At 38.8% G+C, this 10,868-nt stretch overlaps 1 protein-coding gene across 1 annotated transcript; it reads right to left on the bottom strand.

The window, feature by feature from the left end:
* Positions 1 to 8,850: 8,850 nt before the first annotated feature.
* On the bottom strand, positions 8,851 to 10,391 carry LOC145470305 (uncharacterized). Its single transcript, XM_081454145.1, has 2 exons — positions 10,367 to 10,391; positions 8,851 to 9,470 (listed from the first exon to the last, which is right to left on the bottom strand). Exons 1-2 carry the CDS (start codon positions 10,389 to 10,391, stop codon positions 8,851 to 8,853), a joined length of 645 nt encoding a protein of 214 aa, XP_081310271.1.
* Between the last annotated feature and the right edge of the window lie 477 nt (positions 10,392 to 10,868).

The raw sequence follows: 10,868 nt of genomic DNA on the forward strand, positions 1-10,868 counted from the left end.
ACGGAATGACGTCACATAAACACGGCCAAGCTGCCAAGACAGTTCAAAACGGTGGCCTCCGAAGTCGCGTCTTTCGAGGCGAACTTCTTCAGGATAGCGGGCACTTCAGAGGCTGAAACTTCGGTGAGTGGAAAAGCTGAATGTTTACTTGCCATAGGCGAAGACAAAAAACTAAACTTTTTGGAGTGACCTTCACCTTTCAGTAAAATTACTTTCAACTCGTCCCAGGTAAGAAGTAGAAAAAGATAACGAAGGTCTTCCGGACGTTTGGGGATTCTCTTGCTAGCAGGATTACAATGTTAATATAAGCGGAGCAGATATATATCGGAGACTATTGTCCTTGCGGTCGGACTATCAACAAAAACGTTTCTCGACCCCTGTTGCGAGGAATTTGGATTCGGTTTAATAACATTAATCTGAGGAAAGAAAAAAAATGAACACTTACAGCTTCGGAATACACCACGGTGTAATGTTTACCAAATGCGCATTGAGGAGCAAAATTTTCCCTGCTGTCAGCAATACAATTTACAGTGGAATTAGCTGAGGCCACAGTAAATCGTATCGTAATTTCAATAACCACCTCACAAATCTTGTCAGCTGGTGAGTAATTTGCTCGCTCTTTCCGGCACTGGTCAACAGTCCGACTTTCTGAATTGATTTTGTCGCAAACTCCAGTTTCGCAAAACACCCAACCTGTAATCTGAAAGACAGGAAAATTACTTCTGTTTACGATGATGGTGATGATGACGACAACGACGATGATTATTTATAACGATGATGATGAAAAGAGAGGAAGCCACGTCAGCTGGTTTTTGTTGGGGGGGGGGGGGCGGGAAACCGGAGAACCCGGAGAAAAACCCTTGGAGCAAGGGGAAACTCAACCCACATATGGCACCGGGCCGGAATCGAACTTTGGCCACATTTCTGGGAGGCGAGCGCTCTCACCACTGCGTCAACCCTGCTCCCCATAACTGATGATGACGATGATGATGATGATGATGATGATGATGACGATGATGATAATGATGATGATGATTTTTATTATAAAGCCTCTAGCATAAAAAGTTCACCAATTATACAAAGACTTTTCAAAAATTCAGGCCAATCTTTTAGGCGGATGCCATCTGTACTATCCGTGTCATGGCTCCTTAATCGCCGAAAACCGTTTGAAGGGTGAGTATAACTAACAACAAAAGAAATAACAACCGGCCGGCAATGTGAAAACGTCAGTTATTGACGTGTCGCCCTCAAAGTTAACATGCTCAACTAGTGATGTATCGCCAACGTTAACGTTTTATTCGAAACTAACAAATGGAAACCTTCACTTTTGTATTTTTGCTAACTTGCAGTCCACATACTTCCCAGTCAGACCATCGACATGCAAATTCCAAAATAAATCGTTAAAGTTGAATATGACGATTTATTCCATTCCATAGAAAAAACAGCCAATCCGATTACAAGAGAGCCGTTGTATACCAGACGATATTTCACCCAACTTTTCCATCTTGCGCTGCATTGATTGAGTTGTTCACTATATTTTCTATGGCACGGTATAAAATAGTTATGCAGCACATTCTCTGGGCATACCATAAAACATCTCAATTTTCTAATCGTATTTTCTTCGTATACACATACGGCTCGGGTGTATACCGAGAAAATACTAGTTTCTCATGGGATAATCCATGGTATACCACACGAACACGTTGAATAATTAGTAATTAGCTAAAACCGATATTTACCTCGTATGACGTCTTGACGGTGCCATTAAAAACATCAACCTTTTGACCTTCGAAGAAAATCGTCTTATTTTGAGTAAAGAAAAAAATGTTGAAGGTGAGCAAAGCTCCCGGTGCTTGTCCTAGAGCTGTCAAGTTCCAAGATAACTCTACAAAGGAAACGTTCATCATCTCTGATGTATCAACGATTTCAAATAACTGATGCCTAAAAGCGACGAACTCAAAAGAAGCATCCAAACCAGAGATGTTATGACTGAATGAGTCGTTTGAGCAATTGGTAATTACTGTGCGAGCGTCTTTTCCCTCGTCTATTGTCGTTTCGTTCCTAAACCAAAGCACTTCTGTGAGGCCGAGTACCAACACTTCTATTAGCTCTGGATCGGAACAGGCCGTGAGTTGAAAGGCTGGGTTGGTAGAGACACAGATGATGCGTGTTGCGAGAATAACTTGGAATGACACTGCACTGTTTGTTTGGAACGGCTCTGGAGTGTTTGGTCCATCACTTATAAAGGTCACAAATTGCGCATCTGTGACTGAACAAAGATAAAGATAAAGGAATTAAACTTGCTCATGACCATTTTAGTTTTCTCGGTATTGGACTGGGACTAGATTGCAGCTGATTCTCTTTTTAATGATATTTCCCCGCAGGAGCGTCCATTGCAAGCTTGTTGCAGTCTAATACCGAGAATATGAATATATTTGGTATTGACCAAGCTTGTTTGGTCAAGACGGATATTGGCCAAGTTTTTTCTTTTCTTTTTCTTTCTTTTCTCTTTCATGATGGCCTGAGGCGGAGTCCAGGTCCATAAACACGCAAAAAGGAAGAATGAATGAGGCTAATATCCAGCCATCTTGACCGAACAAGCTTGATTAATAAAGAATCATTATAAGGAAAAAGAACACTACTTACTTTCGGGACACAGCGGGTAATCCCGAGCGGGGAAAATCGCGCCATCTTGTCCGCTCGGTTAGCAATCAAAGCGCAGGACTCGGTTTATCTTGCCCGCTCAAGGAGCTGTAGTCATAATATAATAACGGCCTATTCATACCCGGTTCTGTTTAAAGCTAGGAACATGCAGGGCTGTGTTATAAAATAAATAGTAAGTAAAGGAGCCGTGTTGTGAAATAAATATTAAGTAAAAATAACATTGTTAATTATCTCAACTGGCAGGATTCTCAGCAGTTAGTTATTTACAGAGCATGAAGGAGGTCAATTCGACTCAATGAGGCAATTATTATTCAAGTTCAATTCGCGACATGCACATTTGTGTCGTGGTGACTGGATGTATATTCTACCCAGTCATTAAGAGCGTAAATCCGAAAATATCGAGAATCGGCCGACAGAAGCGAAATAACGAATTTTTTCTTATTTGACAAAAAGAACCTATTTGGTTAACTGTTTTCGGAAATGACATCAAAAGGTTCGATTTCCTTTTCTTTTCTTCAAAATTTGCAAAACTTGAAAATTCGGCCACAGGGCCTTCAGCGGCGACCATGAGACTTGAAATTTGGCACATGTTTAACATACTCGTATGGACATACCAAACGTTTTCTTAACATGTCCTTTACACAGTTTGTGGGGAATCTCTTAAACTTTACTCGGGACTAAATTTTGTTTAAAAATGTTTTTTCGTACAAAATAGTTAACCTTCGGAAGCTGAACCATTTACGGACCTAAAGTGATAAGGCTAATATTAGCAAACTTTGAACTTGTCAAATGCTGTATGTTATATTACAGTTAAGTAAATAAATATAACCAAATAAAAGCAGGTTCTTTATTCTACTCGCCTGGAAAAAATTACAGGTGGCCATCCATTCAAGAAAACGTTTGAGATATGGTACCCTTATATTCCAGAATCGGTGTATATTAGTAAGACGTTATTTATGTTTCTTACTTTACGATTAAATACTTTACCCGAGCTTCGGAAAACTCAGTAGACATTATTAAATTAAACGGAAATCCTTGAGAACGTTAATTCTCCATACGCTAGTCACTTTGGATCTTCGTCGCATTGCTACTTTTTCATAAAGTTTACCTTGATGAAGATACGATTTTCAGGCTAGTGAAAATTCTTGTCCTTCAAAAGCTCTTGATCTCGTAAAATTTTAGTCGAATTTCACAGGTCTCGCAGTCTCGTTTTTTTAGCGGTTATATGCGTCTCGCAGTCTCGATTTTTCTACGAAGCTGTCTCAGAGTTTCGATTTTTCGCAAAGCTAAGGGTCTTGAAGTCCCAATTCGTTCCTTTATCTGTTTTTATAAATGACGTCTTCTCTTAACTTGATATGGCATTTCAATGAAGCAACTTACAAATTTTCCGAGGGAAAGTTAATCCTAACTTCTCCTAATTGTGTTAATTCCACAAAAAGGTATAAAATCTACCGCAACGTCCGTTTTGTCGCCAGAAAAACAGTTATTTTTCTCTAGGATATCATAACGTAGTGTGTTATAATCGAATTTCCAGTTCCAGTCAGTTCCAAGAAGCTGGCTTAAGGCTGTACACGCTCAATCTACCTCTCAACTAAATCTGGGGCTCGAATTTTAATCTAGCGCTCGCACTCAAAACACTTTGAAGTCTCGGGGTGCTTACCATTTACATGAAACCATCCGGATGAAAATTTCTCCATTAATGGTAAGCGAATTTCCATCCGGAAAGAACGGGGGAAACGGGTCTTGAACCATCAACCATGTGCCAAACGGATATTTGAGCCCCCGATAAGGTATTGTAGCGGTTGATTCACTGTCACTATGACAACAAGTGGCTAATTGAAAACAATTAAAAATGGCGCTACGCGGGTTTTTGATTGCTGTTTTGAACGACGACGAGGACTGTCATGAGTTGGTAGAGTGCGACGACAACATTTTTGTACTTGCTGTGGGCTCTACGGTTATGCGACGAGGCCTCAGTAGAATTCAAGGCTACTTCGAAGAAACTGTGCCATCATATTTTGGGGACGAATTTAAGAGTCATTTTCGGCTAACTCGCAACACCTGTGAGTTGCTCACGCGAGAAATTGTTGCCTCTGGCTGCCTTAATTTGGGTTTAAACCGGTTTGGAAGGACCCCAATTCCACCAGAGAAACAAATTTTGATTTATTTGTGGATGCTGGCTAATGGTAGCGAGACGTCAAGACAAGTGGCAGATCGCTTCGATGTCACTATGAGTAGTTGCGGTAGGGTGCTGCGAAAAGTAAATACTGCCATCCTGTCAATGCTTCCACGCTATCTCAAGTGGCCTAATGGTGAGACTATACTATTTTTCTCCATTTAATTAAGCTGTAAACAAACCCGTGTTTGTTTGTTTTTATCTGCCGTCGGTCTGTTCTCGACAGCGGTAATAACTGGAGCATGTCATAATTTATCAGTGTTGCTTGAGTAAATTAATTACATCATATTTTTTGGCAATATTAAGAGGAATTACACGTATATATGGAAATTAATTAAAACTTTAATGTTCATTATGGGGTATTTTGCAGTCGCGGAAATGAGAGAAATCTCACAAAGTTTTGAAGGTGGAGGAATGCCTGGAACAATTGGTAGGTGCCATAGGTGAAAACATGGAAAGTTCCTTCTATATTGCTCATGACACTCTTTATCTCTTTACCATGGACGTGGGTCGGTGTACGCTGAAGCCAATAACCATGTCCTCGTGAATAAAATTCAGTGATGAAATGGAAAGCAAACTGGAGATCTTAATTTTTATTCACTTCTGTAAACATTGGATTCAGCTGGGTGACATAAAAATGAAACAGTCTATTGGCACGTGCTATATTTGAAAAGAAGAAAAAGCTGTATGTAGTTCCAGCTATGCATATCGTTGCTAAACCTGGTCCTGAAATATCTTGCAGGTTCCTCAGTCTTAACATGTATATTTCAAACTATGTGTTTTACACACAGTTATATACTGTTTATAAGCCTGAAAATTTAGTTTCTTGCTTCAATGGACGATAGCAGTGTTGAGACCCTCTACTTTTCTTGAGTTCCTTGGGCACATCTCACCCTGCCCCTGTTCATTGTTATCCCCTTCCCCTGATGCAATGTTGGATTAAGTTATCTGCAAGAGTTGCTTTGATTGTGTGTAACATTAGAAAGGGGGAAAGGGGTGGTTCTTAATCTACATTGTACAGTGCAAGGGATTAGATGTAGAATAATGGAAAATTGAAATTGGCACTCATTTAAATCAACTGTCTTGTTGCTCATTGTTGGTTAGCTTGAGAAAATAGAGGTTTAGGAAGGGATTAGCCAAATAGGCTCTGGAGTGAAAATGGTTTGAAAATCAAAATTTTTGGCAAATAGTAAAATGATGTTGTTAATTTATACTTTCATGTTAAGGTGCCATAGACGGGACCTTCATAAAGATCAAGGCACCCGGTGTAGACCCTGAGTCATACATTTGCAGGAAAAAGTTTTATGCTTTACAATTGCAGGTAAATATTCTCATACCATTACCTAGCTATATGGATCAGTGAAAAGGAAGGAATTGATCAGTCCTCCTTCTTTAACCAAGTACTAGTCATACTAGTCTCTTTGGTTTTTTGAGCCAGATGGTAATTGTTTTCATGTTTCAATAACTAATTAATGCTTTGCCTACGTACAGATTGTTTGTGACAATAACATGATCCTCACAGATGTATTAGCAGGTTGGCCTGGATCTGTCCATGATTCCAGAGTTCTCAGAAACTCTTCTCTTTTTGCCACTTCTGCAAACAAGTTTCCTGGGGATTACCACATCATTGGGGATGGGGGCTACCCACTTTTGAGGTATTAATGTTGAACAAATATTTTTTGTTATGAGCTATATGTTTAATTTCAGTTGTTTAGAGCAATTTTCAATTTTCTACTCTTCACATTTCAATTCATCAATTATTTTGTTTTGCCCTTTATCTTAATTATTTCTGGCAGGATTTATTATTCAAACTGTTATTCCACTGGATTGCCATCACTATATTCAGTGTAGTATTCAATACAAGATTAATATATTTCCTTTTGGGGAGCAAAGTATATAGATTTAAGAAAAAATGATTGTCTGATTTTATGTTTGTTCCTTAATTACAGATGGCTCATGACTCCTTTTAGGAATAATGGTCACTTACTACCAAATCAGCTCCATTTCAACAATACCTTGTCGTCATCCAGACAGATCGTAGAGCGTGCAATTAGTCTTTTGAAGGGGAGATGGAGAAAACTGGGTCATTTGAACCATTTCAGCGTAAAGCTTATGACTAAGATAGTAATGGGAGCCTGTGTCTTGCACAATTACACTCTTGTTCATGATGATTTTGATGAAAGTTACTTCCTGGATGATGATGATGATGATGATGATGACAATGATGATGATGTCCATGATACCAACTGCAGAGACAGAACAGCTGAACTAAAACGTCAACATCTATCAAACATAATCGTTGGTTAATTAAGAAGTGAGACTTGGGGAGTTTTGTCCTGCCTATGGGGGGCACTTGGGATTTCAAGTAACGGGGATGATCAAAGGATATTTGGAGGTCTTTGAAATTTTCAATTCTGAGAGTCTTTTTGTGGGAAAATTTGGCGAGTATTTTTGGGGGTGGCTTGATATAAGTAGGGATATTTTGGCCATTCGAAACAATCTAAAGATTTGTGGTAGTATCTTGGCAGCATAGTTCTGCAAATAAAGTACAACAAATATGTTTTCCCGTTGTTTATAGTTTACAGTGCTGTTGCTTTCAATTGCTGTTGGCATTGATAAAACGGGTTACAGCTTTGTTCAGAAAGGTTGTCCAAAAAATACGCAAGTGACAATCCCGAAGTGTATTTTGGGTAGTTTTAAGTTCACTGTTTCTTGACTTGCACATTTCAGGGAAACCTGAAAATCTGGCACAAGACACCATAGACATATACGTATGTCTGGGAGTGCTAAAAGAAAGCAACAAAAGTAGGTTCGACAGACAGATTCAGTGTCATGAACTGAGTGTATTGATCATATCCCAGATTGGGATTGTGGCATGAGCTCTTTTTTGGATAACCTTTCGATAAAGCTGCCGGTGTTATTCATGTATATCTTTTAGGGTCAGAAATTTGGCATGGGAGTTTTTGGGAGTAAATTTTTAATCAAGTGATTTTTTCGAGTGTTGTTGGAAGCCCAGGGGGAATTACTTGGGTCTTGGATTTTGCAGCCATTTGATCATCCCTGTCCTGAATATGGGTTAAGGTGATTCCTCTTAAAAAGGAAATTTAAAAAAACACCAAATATGGTTGGCATCTGGGGACAAGAATGCTCATGAACCTGCTCAGATCAATTCATCTATTGATTAATAAAAAACTAGTCAGTTACAAGTCAGTGCTTGGCCAGATCCAATATACTTGGGGTTTCTAATAAAATGCTTGGTTATCTATTAACAACTATATTTGATGGACTTGGCCGGGGGCCTGGGAATTTATTGAGGCCACTTTTTTCTGGGGGTGCTGCATTTAATCATGCAGAGAAAAAAAAAAAAAACAGTTAGGCATGAAAAGTTAAGGGAATCAACAATTTATTGTCAGTTTTTGTTTGTTTTCCAAGTGTGGCGTAAACATCACTGATATAATGAGTACAATATTTAACATTAATAATACATTTCATGCTTTAAAGTAAAGTATTTTGCAGCCTTCAAAATTAATTAATGTAGAAGAAGAAGGCAAGACTACAACATAGCTCAGGACTATGCCCTTACTTGAGCCATAATTCAGGGATACTAGCTTGATGAAATAGTTGTATCAAAGCCTTGAATTTGGCCACATACCTAGTGTTATGTTTTTGGCTAAAGTAAATACATGCACTTGTAAATAGTTTTCAAATCCAATGTGAATCAGATTTCAAGTATGGATAAGTAAGAATAAGCATATGTGAGTATGCCAAAATATAGTTCAACTTACATGAATGGAGGGAATGGAATGGCTAATATTACTGTAAAGAACATTAAATTTTGCAAATTAAAAATTTCGACATAATTTACCTATATGGAAATAAGGCCAAGAAGTTGAAGTTCAAAGTACATTGCACAAACTGTAAGTGTTGTAAATATAATTGTCTGGCAAATGTACGTTATAACGTATTATCACATAAATGTGTATATAAATACAAATTAAAATGAAACCATCTCAGTTGTTTTTCAACACTTGAAGTAAATTTGCCCAAAATAACTTTTTGTCCTCATTCATTTCTTCCATCATCTTAACTTTTTTGTTTTCCACTTCTTCTTTTTTCTGTTGGTATTCCTGGAGAAATGTGAGCATCTCTGATGCAGACGACCTACTTTTGCGTTTCTTTGCTGGCCTTTTTCTGGGGGTCTTCTTTTGGGGTGTTTCAGTTGGGTAATCACCATCAGCAGAACTATCACTTTCCTCACCTTCATTTGACATCACACAAGATGAGGATTCAAGGGTATAGGTAGGCCTTACAGCTGCATTCATGCCAATGCAATCAGCCATCTCAGAGTAGTACTTCCACTTCTTGTGGCCATTTCCACTTTTGTTGTTATGATCTGTAACTTCTTTGAGTTTGGCTTCCAGCTTAGCCCACTTTCTTGCACACTGATCCGCAGATACTCTGAGATCTGACTTTGTGTTGAAGCTTGTTGCAATTTTTTGAAACACCTCTTTTTTGGTTGTTTTACCATTGCCGAATAATCCTTTATGATCTTTCCAGCAACATATAAGAAGATTTATGTGTCTGTCTTCCCATCTGTCCAAATTGAGATCCATTGATGATGATGCTGATCCTATTTAATATTGAAGAAGAAAAGTTGACCAACAGGTTAAATTGTCAGGTTACGATTGATCAGTCCGGGTCATTTGCGTTGAAATTAAATTAAATGCTTTTATTTATTACATGAATGACATTTTAGTGGACACTAAAACCTTCCTTTAGTTGTAATATATGAGCGTAACTTATTGATTTTATGCGTTCACGGTGGCAGTGTACTGCTCTAAGTTACATTAATTGGCGAAAAAATGTCTAGCCCTGCGAGCAGAGCCTCTCTACACTTTACTGCAGCTGAGAATTGAGAAGAAAAATTCAAGTTTATCGGGAGAAAGGCTCTGCTCGCAGGGTGATGATTCGCTATAAGCTGAATACAATATTGTTTTTTTTCCAAAGTGGAATTTTCTTCAATACATTCTGATGAAACATCGTTTAAGAGAAAGAGTCGAATCATTTATCAAGAACACAGACCGAAATTAAAGTTACAGACGTTAAAGCTAATAAGCCTAAGTTGCAAGGTTGTTTTGCACTTGCAGAATCGATACAGAATTATTGCGGTTTTATCGAATTTCAATTCTCACCGATAACTGAGTTCGGCTCATATTTTTCCGCGTCTTGCTTGTACTAGTGCTAATTTGGCTTTAGCTTAACAGTCTCAATAACTTGCTATTAATTGAATTCACGGAAAATGATAGACGTCGGGATAGGGATCGGCCGATAAAAACCGACAGGATTGAGGGAAAATTTTAGTACCGCCGATGGCGGAATGCGAAAACTCTGAAATCGTTGAACATTTTATGATTTTTAGCGCAAAAGGTAGACTTCACTCCTACCAGTACTTTAATTAAAGAGGAATCAAAATAATTCTCATTAATATTGACTTCAAAGATGTTATTTGGCAGTTTTCAAACTCACCTTCGTTTCCCTCATTCTCCGCCATTTTGTTTCGTCTTGCGTGAAAAATCTTGAAAAGAGCGGGAAGTTGAAATGGTTCGCACACCAACCGGGAAAACCGAAAAGAGCGGGAAAAGCGGATCACCTCAAACGACCGCCCACTTTTTCCGGAACGTTCCGAACGGAATGGAACGTACCATTTGATTTTCCATCCGGAATTTCCGGTTTTTCGGTGTAAATGGTAAGCACCCTCGGTCTCGCAGTCTAAAAAGTCAAAATGTCTCGGGCTCGCAAAGAAAAACGCTTGTCTCGCCGTCTCGCAAAGTCTCACCTTTACCATTCGCCACCCCTTCAATCGCACCCCTGAATTGTGTTGCGTGCCTGAGATACGGATCGATACAACTAGCTACTGAGTGGTGAGTGGTTCAGGTAAAAGTTATTTACAGCGAAAACTTCACTTCACAGCGAACGCTTTCTGACTAACTGTTTGTATTCTATAATCCTCGTCGGCAAAAGGGTTGTG

This window comes from Orbicella franksi, chromosome 15 (genome assembly GCF_964199315.1).
Source record: "Orbicella franksi chromosome 15, jaOrbFran1.1, whole genome shotgun sequence".
Taxonomy (NCBI): domain Eukaryota; kingdom Metazoa; phylum Cnidaria; class Anthozoa; order Scleractinia; family Merulinidae; genus Orbicella; species Orbicella franksi.

What these genes read in the sequence shown, in the direction of transcription:
- LOC145470305 (XM_081454145.1), bottom strand. Translation starts at nt 10,391, where the DNA reads ATGGCGGAGAATGAGGGAAACGAAG. An exon ending in GGAGAATGAGGGAAACGAAG is followed by an intron (nt 9,471 to 10,366) that starts GTGAGTTTGAAA and finishes AATATTAAATAG; the next exon opens with GATCAGCATCATCATCAATG.